General features: G+C 45.8%; 1 protein-coding gene across 6 annotated transcripts in view; it reads left to right on the forward strand.

Annotated features, from left to right (window-relative positions):
* Positions 1-17,521, forward strand: part of LOC115166745 (DIS3-like exonuclease 1) — a 55,144-nt gene extending 37,623 nt beyond the window's left edge. For 4 of the 6 annotated variants that reach the window (XM_029720504.1, XM_029720510.1, XM_029720508.1 and 1 more), the window contains 10 exons: positions 1,109-1,201; positions 1,524-1,678; positions 2,514-2,592; positions 2,678-2,807; positions 4,396-4,556; positions 4,936-5,090; positions 10,572-10,750; positions 11,003-11,148; positions 15,407-15,578; positions 16,135-17,521. In XM_029720504.1, coding sequence (XP_029576364.1) covers positions 1,109-1,201; positions 1,524-1,678; positions 2,514-2,592; positions 2,678-2,807; positions 4,396-4,556; positions 4,936-5,090; positions 10,572-10,750; positions 11,003-11,148; positions 15,407-15,578; positions 16,135-16,500 — 1,636 coding nt within the window. In that variant the 3' untranslated portion in view covers positions 16,501-17,521. Of the gene's footprint in view, positions 1-1,108; positions 1,202-1,244; positions 1,253-1,293; positions 1,304-1,523; positions 1,679-2,513; positions 2,593-2,677; positions 2,808-4,395; positions 4,557-4,935; positions 5,091-10,571; positions 10,751-11,002; positions 11,149-15,406; positions 15,579-16,134 lie in introns of all 6 variants that reach the window. The other 2 variants (XM_029720505.1, XM_029720507.1) reach the window with 2 other exon arrangements.
* Positions 17,522-17,788: the final 267 nt, after the last annotated feature.

Here is a 17,788-nt window from a genome sequence, read left to right on the forward strand (position 1 = left end):
GCACTGTGTCACTCCGTCCTTGCTGTGTGTGTGTTTGAGAGAGCTTTTCTTTGACATCTGATGGGATAAATGACTGATTTACAGTTCATGAGGGTTGCCTAGTCACACATATGAAGTTGTGGAAAGATCTGACCTTTTTAACCCTTCAAAACAGCCCCTATGACACCATTATAAGGCATTTCTGGTTGACACAGGAATCTGAACGTTAGGCTCTTATAGAATATTGAGTTTTAAGTGTTTCTCTTAAGAACTGACTTATTTACAGAGGGTTGAACAAGTGTGTGTTGTTTCAGAAAATCACAGAAAATCACAGAAATCTCGCAGAGCTCCGAAACCTGCCTTAACGGACTCATCTGAACACGCTGCAACTGGATATGTAACTTTTTTGAAAAAAAAACCTCTTGTTGTTGAATATCACCAATGTGTCATTGTACAATTTCTCTGAAATGAACATTGGTAAATGCATGGTTCCTTTTCTCCTGACACCGTAGGCTCATGTAGTTTGATGTGAAGCGGTCAAATCAGCACTCTATTTTCCTGTTTGACTTTCAATCCCAGAAAAATAGCCTTAACTCGAAAAGCGTCGAGGCCTCGACTCCATCCTGTTCGGGGCCAACTGCCCATTATGCCAAACCCACGCAGACCGAGTTTCGTCTTCGAATTATCTTCCGTTTAGGAGAAAAAGCCGTGTCGCGATTGGTGATATATGTTACATTTGCAATATGATTCCATACGCCCTCTCGTGGAATAATCCGGGACTGCAAGGAAATGACCAAAATTTGAAAATTTAATTAAACAGAAACCGAAGGTCCGAGAGACTCCGTTCGATGACTTCCTGGAAGATCCGGCCCCCGTGAGCGGCCCGACGCCGTCCGCGGATTTATCGGACGTGGTCGGACGTCTAGTAAGGGAGGGTACATTTGCAACATGGACTTTCTCACTAACCATACGGATGGCGCACGCGACGTCCCTTCATGTATGGCATGTCCCTCTTATCCATCTCCCTCCCCCAGTCTGACAGTCAGTATGGTCTGATGTTGTGGGGACAGTCGCCCCCTGCTGGTGACTGTGTTAGCTCCAGTAACTCTTTCTCTTGTCATGTTCTCAGGGCCACCACGTACTACCTGGCCGACCGCAGGTATGACATGCTGCCTGCTGTCCTCAGTGCTGACCTCTGCTCTCTGCTGGGAGGGGTGGACAGGTGAGACATCAACACTACATCACACTGACCTCTGCTGGGAGGGGTGGACAGGTGAGACATCAACACTACATCACACTGACCTCTGCTGGGAGGAGTGGACAGGTGAAGGAACAACACTTACTGACACCACAACACACTGACCTCTGCTCTGTAAACCTCAGTGAAGTTTATCAGGATGATTCATTTAGTCTTAGGTCACTCTCATAACGCTGGTTGGAACTATCCAGTAGACTGAGGCTGTATGTCCTTACCTCATTAACAGCTGTCTGTGTGTCCCTCTGTGCGTGCCCGTGTGTCCCTCTGTGCGTGTCCGTGTGTCCAGGTATGCCATGAGCGTCATGTGGGACCTGGATGCCCAGACCATGGCGGTGAACAATGTGTGGTACGGTCGTACACTAATCCAATCCTCCTACCAACTTTACTATGAACTGGCCCAGGCTCTGCTCAACGGAGAGGAGGCAGAGGTCCCAGAACTAGGTACCATCATGTTTTAATACTGCTGATTGGAGAGGAGGCAGAGGTCCCAGAACTAGGTACCATCATGTTTTAATACTGCTGAATGGAGAGGAGACAGAGGTCCCAGAACTAGATACCCATCATGTTTTAATACTGCTGATTGGAGAGGAGGCAGAGGTCCCAGAACTAGGTACCATCATGTTTTAATACTGCTGAATAGAGAGGAGGCAGAGGTCCCAGAACTAGGTACCCATCATGTTTTAATACTGCTGAATGGAGAGGAGACAGAGGTCCCAGAACTAGGTACCATCATGTTTTAATACTGCTGAATAGAGAGGAGACAGAGGTCCCAGAACTAGGTACCATCATGTTTTAATACTGCTGAATGGAGAGGAGGCAGAGGTCCCAGAACTAGATACCCATCATGTTTTAATACTGCTGAATGGAGAGGAGGCAGAGGTCCCAGAACTAGGTACCATCATGTTTTAATACTGCTGAATGGAGAGGAGGCAGAGGTCCCAGAACTAGAAACCCATCATGTTTTAATACTGCTGAATGGAGAGGAGGCAGAGGTCCCAGAACTAGATACCCATCATGTTTTAATACTTCTCCTTCTCCAGGCTGTCTAAAGTAGTGCACTACCCTTCTCCAGGCTGTCTAAAGTAGTGGACTACCCTTCTCCAGGCTGTTTAAAGTAGTGCACTACCCTTCTCCAGGCTGTCTAAATTAGTGGACTATAGAGGGAATAGAACACATGTTCTTGTTTCATTCATTTTATTGTGAAGCCAAAGTAATTTCTTCATTGTGTAGTCAATAAAGTTATATTCTTATTTTTCTTCTTATTATTATTATATAGCCCATCTACCCCCTGGGGAGAGGGATGCCAAGCTGGCCCAGCTCACCCAGGCCCTGGAGACCCTCACCCACGTGGCCAGGTGGGTACTAGAGGATTCCTGTTAGTCATTGTTAAAGATCAATTAGATAACACTTACATAAATGCACCATACATCTGTCCACCAGACAGCTGCGTGCCCAGAGGGACAGGGGAGGAGCGTTGGAGCTGGAGGGGGTAGAGGTGAGGGCGCAGCTGGATGAGGACAGGAACATCACAGCCCTGGTGCCCAGACAGCCACTGGAGGTCCATGAGACGGTGGGTAACTAAACATTGTAGCAACAGAGGTTTGAATTCATATTTCTGTTCACTGTTTTCTTGCGTGACATAAAAAGGTTGAGAGAAAAATTACGTTGAAAAAACAACATGCATAGGATGTTGTAATGTTTGACTGTTGTAATGTTTGACTGTTGTAATGTTTGACTGTTGTAATGTTTGACTGTTGTAATGTTTGTTGATGTAATGTTTGACTGTTGTAATGTTTGACTGTTGTAATGTCTGACTGTTGTAATGTCTGACTGTTGTAATGTTTGACTGTTGTAATGTTTGACTGTTGTAATGTTTGACTGTTGTAATGTTTGACTGTTGTAATGTTTGACTGTTGTAATGTTTGTTGATGTAATGTTTGACTGTTGTAATGTCTGACTGTTGTAATGTCTGACTGTTGTAATGTCTGACTGTTGTAATGTCTGACTGTTGTAATGTTTGTTGTTGTAATGTTTGACTGTTGTAATGTCTGACTGTTGTAATGTTTGACTGTTGTAATGTTTGTTGTTGTAATGTTTGTTGTTATGTTTGTTGTTGTAATGTTTGACTGTTGTAATGTTTGACTGTTGTAATGTTTGACTGCTGTAATGTTTGACTGTTGTAATGTTTGACTGCTGTAATGTTTGACTGTTGTAATGTTTGACTGCTGTAATGTTTGACTGTTGTAATGTTTGACTGTTGTAATGTTTGACTGCTGTAATGTTTGACTGTTGTAATGTTTGACTGTTGTAATGTTTGACTGTTGTAATGTCTGACTGTTGTAATGTCTGACTGTTGTAATGTTTGACTGTTGTAATGTTTGACTGTTGTAATGTTTGACTGTTGTAATGTTTGTTGATGTAATGTTTGACTGTTGTAATGTCTGACTGTTGTAATGTCTGACTGTTGTAATGTCTGACTGTTGTAATGTCTGACTGTTGTAATGTTTGTTGTTGTAATGTTTGACTGTTGTAATGTCTGACTGTTGTAATGTTTGACTGTTGTAATGTTTGTTGTTGTAATGTTTGTTGTTGTAATGTTTGACTGTTGTAATGTTTGACTGTTGTAATGTTTGACTGCTGTAATGTTTGACTGTTGTAATGTTTGACTGCTGTAATGTTTGACTGTTGTAATGTTTGACTGCTGTAATGTTTGACTGTTGTAATGTTTGACTGCTGTAATGTTTGACTGTTGTAATGTTTGTTGTTGTAATGTTTGACTGTTGTAATGTCTGACTGTTGTAATGTTTGACTGTTGTAATGTTTGTTGTTGTAATGTTTGTTGTTATGTTTGTTGTTGTAATGTTTGACTGTTGTAATGTTTGACTGTTGTAATGTTTGACTGCTGTAATGTTTGACTGTTGTAATGTTTGACTGCTGTAATGTTTGACTGTTGTAATGTTTGACTGCTGTAATGTTTGACTGTTGTAATGTTTGACTGCTGTAATGTTTGACTGTTGTAATTGACTATTTGAAGTAGAAGAAACCATAGCATGTTAGCCAACGATAGCATGTTAGCCAACGAATCCTGCCGGTCATTCCTATCAAGGAGCTAGCCAATGCACATCCTAGCTAACAAGATGGAGATGGTGTGTTTCCAGGTGGCAGAGTGCATGATCTATGCTAACCACTGGGTGGCCCGGAAGATCCAGAAGAGTTTCCCCCAGCAGGCATTGCTGCGCCACCACCCGCCCCCACGCCAGGAGTTCTTCAACCAGCTACAGGACAGTGCCCGGGCACGCGGCTTCACTATAGACACCAGGTATACTGTTACTATGGTGTCACTAACTAACCTGCCATTTAACTATACATAGACACCAGGTATAGGTTATAAGCTGTGTTAATAACACGTTCTATTAACTGTGGAATCATTATCTACTTTGAAAAGAGACATGGAACAGTCCAGACATGTATCATATTAAACATGTCAAATTATTGACTTGTACTTTATGTAGTTTTGTCTTGTGCAATGGAACGAATGGAATACTCCCAAAAGTGCAAACTCCAAGTATTTGACAAATGCGTTTGATCCCATGTCTGCACACCAGTCAACCAAAAGAACAACTAATTCAAACATACAGGCTAGATCAAATGACAAATAGCAGTAAAGTTCAACCCGTAACCTTGACTCCCTGTCCCAGGTCAAACAAGGCCCTGGCTGACTCCCTGGACCGGGCCGTGGACCCCCGGGACCCGTTGGTGAACCGGCTGCTGAGGGTGATGGCTACCATGGCCATGTCGAATGCCCTCTACTTCTCTACCGGAGCCTGCCCTGTCGAACAGTACTATCACTATGGTAACTAATGTCCTCAGGACCAGTGCTATCACTATGGTAACTAATGTCCTCAGGACCAGTGCTATCACTATGGTAACTAATGTCCTCAGGACCAGTGCTATCACTATGGTAACTAATGTCTTCAGGACCAGTGCTATCACTATGGTAACTAATGTCCTCAGAACCAGTGCTATCACTATGGTAACTAATGTCCTCAGGACCAGTGCTATCACTATGGTAACTAATGTCTTCAGGACCAGTGCTATCACTATGGTAACTAATGTCCTCAGGACCAGCGCTATCACTATGGTAACTAATGTCTTCAGGACCAGTGCTATCACTATTTAACATTTTTAACATTTAAGTCATTTAGCAGACGCTCTTATCCAGAGCGACTTACAAATTGGTGCATTCACCTTATGATATCCAGTGGAACAACCACTTTACAATAGTGCATCTAAATCTTTTAGGGGGGGGGGGGTTAGAAGGATTACTTTATCCTATCCCAGGTATTCCTTAAAGAGGTGGGGTTTCAGGTGTCTCCGGAAGGTGGTGATTGACTCCGCTGTCCTGGCGTCGTGAGGGAGTTTGTTCCACCATTGGGGTGCCAGAGCAGCGAACAGTTTTGACTGGGCTGAGCGGGAACTGTGCTTCCTCAGAGGTAGGGAGGCGAGCAGGCCAGAGGTGGATGAACGCAGTGCCCTTGTTTGGGTGTAGGGCCTGATCAGAGCCTGAAGTTACGGAGGTGCCGTTCCCCTCACAGCTCTGTAGGCAAGCACCATGGACTTGTAGCGGATGCGAGCTTCAACTGGAAGCCAGTGGAGAGAGCGGAGGAGCGGGGTGACGTGAGAGAACTTGGGAAGGTTGAACACCAGACGGGCTGCGGCGTTCTGGATGAGTTGTAGGGGTTTAATGGCACAGGCAGGGAGCCCAGCCAACAGCGAGTTGCAGTAATCCAGACGGGAGATGACAAGTGCCTGGACTAGGACCTGCGCCGCTTCCTGTGTGAGGCAGGGTCTTACTCTGCGAATGTTGTAGAGCATGAACCTACAGGATCGGGTCACCGCCTTGATGTTAGTGGAGAACGACAGGGTGTTGTCCAGGGTCACGCCAAGGTTCTTAGCACTCTGGGAGGAGGACACAATGGAGTTGTCAACCGTGATGGCGAGATCATGAAACGCAGTCCTTCCCCGGGAGGAAGAGCAGCTCCGTCTTGCCGAGGTTCAGCTTGAGGTGGTGATCCGTCATCCGCACTGATATGTCTGCCAGACATGCAGAGATGTGATTCGCCACCTGGTTATCAGAAGGGGGAAAGGAGAAGATTAATTGTGTGTCGTCTGCATAGCAATGATAGGAGAGACCATGTGAGGATATGACAGAGCCAAGTGACTTGGTGTATAGTGAGAATAGGAGAGGGCCTAGAACAGAGCCCTGGGGGACACCAGTGGTGAGAGCACGTGGTGCGGAGACAGATTCTCGCCACGCCACCTGGTAGGAGCGACCTGTCAGGTAGGACGCAATCCAAGCGTGGGCCGCGCCGGAGATGCCCAGCTCGGAGAGGGTGGAGAGGAGGATCTGATGGTTCACAGTATCAAAGGCAGCAGATAGGTCTAGAAGGATGAGAGCAGAGGAGAGAGAGTTAGCTTTAGCAGTGCGGAGAGCCTCCGTGACACAGAGAAGAGCAGTCTCAGTTGAATGCCCAGTCTTGAAACCTGACTGATTAGGATCAAGAAGGTCATTCTGAGAGAGATAGCAGGAGAGCTGGCCAAGGACGGCACGTTCAAGAGTTTTGGAGGGAAAAGAAAGAAGGGATACTGGTCTGTAGTTGTTGACATCGGAGGGATCGAGTGTAGGTTTTTTCAGAAGGGGTGCAACTCTCGCTCTCTTGAAGACGGAAGGGACGTAGCCAGCGGTCAAGGATGAGTTGATGAGCGAGGTGAGGTAGGGGAGAAGGTCTCCGGAAATGGTCTGGAGAAGAGAGGAGGGGATAGGGTCAAGTGGGCAGGTTGTTGGGCGGCCGGCCGTCACAAGACGCAAGATTTCATCTGGAGAGAGAGGGGAGAAAGAGGTCAAAGCACAGGGTAGGGCAGTGTGAGCAGGACCAGCGGTGTCGTTTGACTTAGCAAACGAGGATCGGATGTCATCAACCTTCTTTTCAAAATGGTTGACGAAGTCATCCGCAGAGAGGGAGGAGGGGGGGGGGGATTCAGGAGGGAGGAGAAGGTAGCAAAGAGCTTCCTAGGGTTAGAGGCAGATGCTTGGAATTTAGAGTGGTAGAAATTGGCTTTAGCAGCAGAGACAGAAGAGGAAAATGTAGAGAGGAGGGAGTGAAAGGATGCCAGGTCCGCAGGGAGGCGAGTTTTCCTCCATTTCCGCTCGGCTGCCCGGAGCCCTGTTCTGTGAGCTCGCAGTGAGTCGTCGAGCCACGGAGCAGGAGGGGAGGACCGAGCCGGCCTGGAGGATAGGGGACAGAGAAAATCAAAGGATGCAGAAAGGGAGGAGAGGAGGGTTGAGGAGGCAGAATCAGGAGATAGGTTGGAGAAGGTTTGAGCAGAGGGAAGAGATGATAGGATGGAAGAGGAGAGAGTAGCGGGAGAGAGAGAGCGAAGGTTGGGACGGCGCAATACCATCCGAGTAGGGGCAGAGTGAGAAGTGTTGGATGAGAGCGAGAGGGAAAAGGATACAAGGTAGTGGTCGGAGACTTGGAGGGGAGTTGCAATGAGATTAGTGGAAGAACAGCATCTAGTAAAGATGAGGTCAAGCGTATTGCCTGCCTTGTGAGTAGGGGGGGAAGGTGAGAGGGTGAGGTCAAAAGAGGAGAGGAGTGGAAAGAAGGAGGCAGAGAGGAATGAGTCAAAGGTAGACGTGGGGAGGTTAAAGTCACCCAGAACTGTGAGAGGTGAGCCATCCTCAGGAAAGGAACTTATCAAGGCGTCAAGCTCATTGATGAACTCTCCAAGGGAACCTGGAGGGCGATAAATGATAAGGATGTTAAGCTTGAAAGGGCTGGTAACTGTGACAGCATGGAATTCAAATGAGGAGATAGACAGATGGGTCAGGGGAGAAAGAGAGAATGTCCACTTGGGAGAGATGAGGATTCCAGTGCCACCACCCCGTTGGCTCGATGCTCTAGGGGTATGCGAGAACACGTGGGCAGACGAGGAGAGAGCAGTAGGAGTAGCAGTGTTATCTGTAGTAATCCATGTTTTCGTCAGCGCCAGGAAGTCTAGGGACTGGAGGGTAGCATAGGCTGAGATGAACTCAGCCTTGTTGGCCGCAGACCGGCAGTTCCAGAGGCTGCCGGAGACCTGGAACTCCACGTGGGTCGTGCGCGCTGGGACCACCAGGTTAGAGTGGCAGCGGCCACGCGGTGTGAAGCGTTTGTATGGCCTGTGCAGAGGGGAGAGAACAGGGATAGACAGACACATAGTTGACAAGCTACAGAAGAGGCTACGCTAATGCAAAGGAGATTGGAATGACAAGTGGACTACACGTCTCAAATGTTCAGAAAGTTAAGCTTACGTTGCGAAAATCTTATTGACTAAAATGACGAAAATGCTAGCTAACTAACACTAACACTACACTAATCAAGTCGTTCCGTTGTAATGTAATAGTTTCTACAGTGCTGCTAGTCGGTAGAGGTTGGCTATTATACAAAAGCAACTTTGTAGCTAGCTAACATAACACTAATCAAGACGTTCCTTTGTAATGTATTTAGTTTCTACAATGCTGCTCGTCGGTAATAGTTGGCTAGGTATGGAACAATGGCGTCGCGGGGGACGGAAATAGCTGGCTAGCTAACCTCGATAATTACTAAACTACACAATTATCAAGCTATGACAAAGACAACTATGTAGCTAGCTAGCTAACACTGCACTAGTCAAATCGTTCCGTTGTAATGGTAACTAATGTCCTCAGGACCAGTGCTATCACTATGGTAACTAATGTCCTCAGGACCAGTGCTATCACTATGGTAACTAATGTCCTCAGGACCAGTGCTATCACTATGGTAACTAATGTCCTCAGGACCAGTGCTATCACTATGGTAACTAATGTCCTCAGGACCAGTGCTATCACTATGGTAACTAATGTCCTCAGGACCAGTGCTATCACTATGGTAACTAATGTCCTCAGGACCAGTGCTATCACTATGGTAACTAATGTCCTCAGGACCAGTGCTATCACTAGCAATATGGCAGTGTCTCTACCTTGTCTGTTGGCTAGGTGAAGTTTTCACCATATTGTAAATACCTCTCCAGTTCTTTCAGATCTACTCTCAGGGCCCAGGGGGAAGGGGCTCAGGTTATATCTGGACAGATCTACTCTCTGGGCCCAGGTTATATCTGGACAGATCTACTCTCAGGGCCCAGGGGGAAGGGGCTCAGGTTATATCTGGACAGATCTACTCTCTGGGCCCAGGTTATATCTAGACAGATCTACTCTCAGGGCCCAGGGGCCCAGGTTATATCTGGACAGATCTACTCTCAGGGCCCAGGTTATATCTGGACAGATCTACTCTCAGGGCCCAGGTTATATCTGGACAGATCTACTCTCAGGGCCCCGGGGGAAGGGGCTCAGGTTATATCTGGACAGATCTACTCTCTGGGCTCAGGTTATATCTGGACAGATCTACTCTCAGGGCCCAGGTTATATCTGGACAGATCTACTCTCAGGGCCCAGGGGGAAGGGGCATCAGGTTATATCTGGACAGATCTACTCCCAGGGCCCAGGTTATATCTGGACAGATCTACTCTCAGGGCATCAGGTTATATCTGGACAGATCTACTCTCAGGGCCCAGGTTATAGCTGGACAGATCTACCCTCAGGGCCCAGAGGCTCACCTTATATTTGGACAGATATACTCTCAGGGCCCAGAGGCTCAGGTTATATCTGGACAGATCTACTCTCAGGGCCCAGAGGCTCACCTTATATTTGGACAGATATACTCTCAGGGCCCAGAGGCTCACCTTATATCTGGACAGATCTACTCCCAGGGCCCAGGTTATATCTGGACAGATCTACTCCCAGGTCATCAGGTTATATCTGGACAGATCTACTCTCAGGGCCCAGGTTATATCTGGACAGATCTACTCTCAGGGCCCAGGGGGAAGGAGCATCCGGTTATATCTGGACAGATCTACTCTCAGGGCCCAGGTTATATATGGACAGATCTACTCTCAGGGCCCAGGGGCTCAGGTTATATCTGGACAGATCTACTCTCAGGGCCCAGGGGGAAGGGGCATCAGGTTATATCTGGACAGATCTACTCCCAGGTTATATCTGGACAGATCTACTCTCAGGGCCCAGGTTATATCTGGACAGATCTACTCCCAGGGCCCAGGTTATATCTGGACAGATCTACTCTCAGGGCATCAGGTTATATCTGGACAGATCTACTCTCAGGGCATCAAGTTATATCTGGACAGATCTACTCCCAGGGCCCAGGGGAAATTTTATATCTGGACAGAGATGATTTGTTTACCTCTGTGTCTCTTCCTTCAGGTCTGGCTCTGGACCGATACACCCACTTCACCTCTCCCATCCGTCGCTATGCTGACATGATCGTCCACCGCCTGCTCACCGCAGCCATCGCCATGGAGAAGGGGGCGGGGCCAGCCAAGGCCTTAGCCAGTAACAAAGAGCTGGAGGAGGTGGCTCAGCAAATCAACAACAAGAACAGGGTCAGTATCGTAGCAATACTAAACATCCACAATAGCATTAAAAAAACAAAATAAGATAAGAGAAGATATCATTCATCTCTAAATGGAATACTTGGGGGTGATGAAGACCTAAGAGTCAAAGTTGTTTCAATAAATACCATGGGAGCATAGAGGACAGTGTGTGGAATCTTTTACTGTAGAAAACCATCCTCACAGGGGGTTATCTTCTGACATTGACCCCTGAACTCTACCCTCTACCCTCTGTCCCCCTAGGCAGCACAGCATGCCCAGAAGGTGTCCACCGAGCTTTTCCAGTGTCTCTACTTCAGAGACAAAGACCCAGAGACAGACGAGCGCTGTGTGGCCGACGCAGTCATCTACACCATCAGAGCCAACGGCATGCTGGTCTTCATACCACAGTAAGGTTATAACAGTAGAGCTGGTCTTCATACCACAGTAAGGTTATAACAGTAGAACTGGTCTTCATACCACAGTAAGGTCATAACAGTAGAGCTGGTCTTCATATCACAGTAAGGTCATAACAGTAGAGCTGGTCTTCATACCACAGTAAGGTCATAACAGTAGACCTGGTCTTCATACGACAGTAAGGTCATAACAGTAGAGCTGGTCTTCATACCACAGTAAGGTCATAACAGTAGAGCTGGTCTTCATACCACAGTAAGGTCATAACAGTAAGGTCATAACAGTAGAGCTGGTCTTCATACCACAGTAAGGTCATAACAGTAAGGTCATAACAGTAGAGCTGGTCTTCATACCACAGTAAGGTCATAACAGTAGAGCTGGTCTTCATACCACAGTAAGGTCATTACAGTAGAGCTGGTCTTCATACCACAGTAAGGTTATAACAGTAAGGTTATAACAGTAAGGTCATAACAGTAGAACTGGTCTTCATACCACAGTAAGGTCATAACAGTAGAGCTGGTCTTCATACCACAGTAAAGTTATAACAGTAGAACTGGTCTTCATACCACAGTAAGGTCATAACAGTAGAGCTGGTCTTCATACCACAGTAAGGTTATAACAGTAAGGTCATAACAGTAGAGCTGGTCTTCATACCACAGTAAGGTTATAACAGTAGAACTGGTCTTCATACCACAGTAAGGTCATAACAGTAAGGTCATAACAGTAGAACTGGTCTTCATACCACAGTAAGGTTATAACAGTAGAGCTGGTCTTCAAATCAAATCAAAATCAAATCAAATTTATTTATATAGCCCTTCGTACATCAGCTGAAATCTCAAAGTGCTGTACAGAAACCCAGCCTAAAACCCCAAACAGCAAGCAATGCATGTGAAAGAAGCACGGTGGCTGGGAAAAACTCCCTAGGAAAAACTCCTGAGAAAGGCCAAAAACCTAGGAAGAAACCTAGAGAGGAACCAGGCTATGAGGGGTGGCCAGTCCTCTTCTGGCTGTGCCGGGTGGATATTATAACAGAACATGGTCAAGATGTTAAAATGTTCGTAAATGACCAGCATGGTCAAATAATAATAATCATAGTAATTGTCGAGGGTGCAACAAGCACGTCCGGTGAACAGGTCAGGGTTCCGTAGCCGCAGGCAGAACAGTTGAAACTGGAGCAGCAGCATGGCCAGGTGGACTGGGGACAGCAAGGAGTCATCATGCCAGGTAGTCCTGAGGCATGGTCCTAGGGCTCAGGTCCTCCGAGAGAAAGAAAGAAAGAGAGAAAGAGAGAATTAGAGAGAGCATATTTACATTCACACAGGACACCGGATAAGACAAGAGAATACTCCAGATGTAACAGACTGACCCTAGCCCCCCGACACATAAACTACTGCAGCATAAATACTGGAGGCTGAGACAGGAGGGATCAGAAGACACTGTGGCCCCATCCGATGATACCCCCGGACAGGGCCAAACAGGCAGGATATAACCCCACCCACTTTGCCAAAGCACAGCCCCCACACCACTAGAGGGATATCTACAACCACCAACTTACCGTTGGTGGTTGTACCACAGTAAGGTCATAACAGTAGAACTGGTCTTCATACCACAGTAAGGTCATAACAGTAAGGTCATAACAGTAGAGCTGGTCTTCATACCACAGTAAGGTTATAACAGTAAGGTCATAACAGTAGAGCTGGTCTTCATACCACAGTAAGGTCATAACAGTAGAACTGGTCTTCATATCACAGTAAGGTCATAACAATAGAACTGGTCTTCATACCACAGTAAGGTTATAACAGTAGAGCTGGTCTTCATACCACCGTAAGGTCATAACAGTAGAGCTGGTCTTCATATCACAGTAAGGTCATAACAGTAGAACTGGTCTTCATACCACAGTAAGGTCATAACAGTAGAGCTGGTCTTCATACCACAGTAAGGTTATAACAGTAGAACTGGTCTTCATACCACAGTAAGGTTATAACAGTAGAGCTGGTCTTCATACCACAGTAAGGTCATAACAGTAGAGCTGGTCTTCATACCACAGTAAGGTTATAACAGTAGAACTGGTCTTCATACCACAGTAAGGTTATAACAGTAGAGCTGGTCTTCATATCACAGTAAGGTCATAACAGTAGAACTGGTCTTCATACCACAGTAAGGTTATAACAGTAGAGCTGGTCTTCATACCACAGTAAGGTTATAACAGTAAGGTCATAACAGTAGAGCTGGTCTTCATACCACAGTAAGGTCATAACAGTAAGGTCATAACAGTAGAGCTGGTCTTCATACCACAGTAAGGTTATAACAGTAGAGCTGGTCTTCATACCACAGTAAGGTCATAACAGTAGAGCTGGTCTTTATACCACAGTAAGGTTATAACAGTAAGGTCATAACAGTAGAGCTGGTCTTCATACCACAGTAAGGTTATAACAGTAGAGCTGGTCTTCATATCACAGTAAGGTTATAACAGTAAGGTCATAACAGTAGAGCTGGTCTTCATACCACAGTAAGGTTATAACAGTAGAGCTGGTCTTCATATCTCAGTAAGGTTATAACAGTAAGGTCATAACAGTAGAGCTGGTCTTCATACCACAGTAAGGTCATAACAGTAGAGCTGGTCTTCATATCACAGTAAGGTTATAACAGTAAGGTCATAACAGTAGAGCTGGTCTTCATACCACAGTAAGGTCATAACAGTAAGGTCATAACAGTAGAGCTGGTCTTCATACCACAGTAAGGTTATAACAGTAGAGCTGGTCTTCATACCACAGTAAGGTCATAACAGTAGAGCTGGTCTTTATACCACAGTAAGGTTATAACAGTAGAGCTGGTCTTCATACCACAGTAAGGTCATAACAGTAGAGCTGGTCTTTATACCACAGTAAGGTTATAACAGTAAGGTCATAACAGTAGAGCTGGTCTTCATACCACAGTAAGGTTATAACAGTAGAGCTGGTCTTCATACCACAGTAAGGTTATAACAGTAGAGCTGGTCTTCATATCACAGTAAGGTTATAACAGTAAGGTCATAACAGTAAAGCTGGTCTTCATACCACAGTAAGGTCATAACAGTAGAGCTGGTCTTCATACCACAGTAAGGTCATAACAGTAAGGTCATAACAGTAGAGCTGGTCTTCATACCACAGTAAGGTTATAACAGTAGAGCTGGTCTTCATATCACAGTAAGGTTATAACAGTAAGGTCATAACAGTAGAGCTGGTCTTCATACCACAGTAAGGTTATAACAGTAGAGCTGGTCTTCATATCTCAGTAAGGTTATAACAGTAAGGTCATAACAGTAGAGCTGGTCTTCATACCACAGTAAGGTCATAACAGTAGAGCTGGTCTTCATATCACAGTAAGGTTATAACAGTAAGGTCATAACAGTAGAGCTGGTCTTCATACCACAGTAAGGTCATAACAGTAAGGTCATAACAGTAGAGCTGGTCTTCATACCACAGTAAGGTTATAACAGTAGAGCTGGTCTTCATACCACAGTAAGGTCATAACAGTAGAGCTAGTCTTTATACCACAGTAAGGTTATAACAGTAGAGCTGGTCTTCATACCACAGTAAGGTCATAACAGTAGAGCTGGTCTTTATACCACAGTAAGGTTATAACAGTAAGGTCATAACAGTAGAGCTGGTCTTCATACCACAGTAAGGTTATAACAGTAAGGTCATAACAGTAGAGCTGGTCTTCATACCACAGTAAGGTTATAACAGTAGAGCTGGTCTTCATATCACAGTAAGGTTATAACAGTAAGGTCATAACAGTAGAGCTGGTCTTCATACCACAGTAAGGTCATAACAGTAGAGCTGGTCTTCATACCACAGTAAGGTTATAACAGTAGAGCTGGTCTTCATACCACAGTAAGGTCATAACAGTAGAACTGGTCTTCATACCACAGTAAGGTCATAACAGTAGAGCTGGTCTTCATATCACAGTAAGTTCATAACAGTAGAACTGGTCTTCATACCACAGTAAGGTCATAACAGTAGAACTGGTCCCAGATCTGTTGGTGCTGTCTAACCAACTCATATGGTCATTGCCAACCAGTAAATCATAGGAGTTGACAAGACAGCACAAATAGATCTGAGACCAGGCTACCATTGAACTGAGCAAAAACATACAGTAGAAATCACTATACTCTGTACAGTGATTTATGTTGAGATATTTCTCAAACAATATCCATAAATAGGTTGATTAAAAAGAGTACTGTAATACACTGACAACTGTATGTGTTCCCAGGTATGGCCTGAAGGGGGCAGTGTACCTGAAGAACAGAGAGGGCCAGGTGGTGAGTGAGAGACAGGATGGAGGATGTGACTGGCAGACTGGTTCTCTACAGAGATACCTGGACCACATCACTACCACTACTGCTGCTGGCACCTCCACCTTCAACTTGTTCCAACACATCACCGTGAGTTGTACTCAATTACTTTACAAAGTGTCTTAAGACTAGGAGTGCTGTTATAGGATCAGTTTTGAAGAGGAGGAGGGGAGGGGGGACTACCCTGAGACGCTTTGTGAATACAGGCCCTGAGGGGGCCCACGTTCCTCCTGGAGAGCGATCTTCCTGCAGGATTTTGTTCCGGCCCTACTCTTAACACCTCTGATTGGTCTAACCAGCTGCTCCTCAGGCTTCAGTACTTTACAGGTGAACTAATGCTAGTACTATTCCCCCCTCTTCCCCTCAGGCTTCAGTACTTTACAGATGAACTAATGCTAGTACTATTCCCCCCTCAGGCTTCAGTACTTTACAGATGAACTAATGCTAGTACTATTCCCCCCTCTTCCCCTCAGGCTTCAGTACTTTACAGGTGAACTAATGCTAGTACTATTCCCCCCCTCTTCCCCTCAGGCTTCAGTACTTTACAGATGAACTAATGCTAGTACTATTCCCCCCTCTTCCCCTCAGGCTTCAGTACTTTACAGGTGAACTAATGCTAGTACTATTCCCCCCCTCTTCCCCTCAGGTGCGTATCTCAGTACAACCATCACGTTGTCACTCAGACACAATCCGTCTGGAAGTGGTCAGCAACAGGCCCCACCAGGCCCCTGAGACTCAGGCCCAGCCCCCCCAGCCCCAGGGGGCTAGGGGCCGGTCCCAGCTGGTCCAGGAGGTGGTTCGGCAGGCAGAGGAGGCCTCTCAGCAGGCGGAGGAGAAGAGGGGCCGGGCCCCCAAACTGTCCAAGGAGGAGAGAGAGTTCAGACAGAGTAAATGTCCCAACCTCTACTCTCTCCTGGAGGAGGTCAGGGAGCTGGCCTTGCTGGACCTGGCTGCCTGTGGAGCAGGAGGTGGTCTGGGAGCAGCCACTCAGGCTTGTGCTACGTCAGCATAGATGAGGTCGTGGTGGAGGAACAGGAGGAACAACAGATCTGGGAACAGCTGCTCAGCCCTGCGATACACCAACATGGATGAGGTGGTGGTGGAGGAACAGGAGGAACAGGTCTGGGAACAGCTGCTCAGCCCTGCGATACACCAACATGGATGAGGTGGTGGTAGAGGAACAACAGGTCTGGGAACAGCTGCTTTGGTCTGCGGTACATCAGCATAGAACTACATAAAACTTTAACACTGATTCTGGGTCAGATTATTGTGGAGGAGGGGGGCGGTTGAAGAGTAAGGAGGTGCAGGAGGCAGGGTAACCGGTCAACATCAGCATCAACCTTTAACACTGACTCAGGATCAGATTGTGGTGCTTTTCATGGACTTCACCAGCATGCAGACAGACCCTCTGGACTGACTATCTTACTATACATCCTGGGTGTTATCACCTTGGTTACTGAACTCTACTTACGCACATCTAGTCTTACTTGGAAAATGAACAGATGATTGAAGTTGTGAGATGAGACAGATGCATGTAATATTATATACATGAATACACACTGATTCAGGAACAGCTCTCAACAGGACAGTTACCATAGAAACATCTGGAACAAGCAGCAGCTCTGGTCTTGACTCAACAGGACAGTTACCATGGAAACAACACCTGGAACAAACAGCAGCTCTGGTCTTAACTAAACAGGACAGTTACCATAGAAACAACACCAGGAACAAACAGCAGCTCTGGTCTTAACAGGACAGTTACCATGGAAACAACACCAGGAACAAGCAGCTACAGTTTTTACCAAACATTTGTGATGTTCTGTATTTGATTGAACACATTAGAGAGATATAGAATAGTTTTTTCACTGAACTCTATACTGACGCCTGACACTGGGACAATGCCATTGTACAGCCTGGTCTTGTATTTTAACCTAAATATATTTTTGGAATATTTTTGGCAGTTGGTATCTTGTGAAAAGCTATTCCATTGTATAATGTTTTAAATGAATTAAAGTGCACTACCAAACCTGACAGTTGAACAGTGAAATGTTTATTTATCTGGGTGAAGATCAAACGTATCATGCTGTTAAGTCAAATGTCCACAAGGCTTCAGGTAAATACATTCACATTTTATTTATTTAGGACAGGAAAAAGGCTACAATTGATGACAAGAGGTTTTAATAAAAGCATGAATACAAGACACAGTGATCTGAACAAGAGAGACTCCTACAGGTTATAATACACAACAAGACTAGTGAAGAGAGGACATTGTCCTGCCAATCAGTCTGTCAGATTGATAT

The sequence above is a fragment of the Salmo trutta genome, chromosome 29, assembly GCF_901001165.1.
Source record: "Salmo trutta chromosome 29, fSalTru1.1, whole genome shotgun sequence".
Lineage (NCBI taxonomy): Eukaryota > Metazoa > Chordata > Actinopteri > Salmoniformes > Salmonidae > Salmo > Salmo trutta.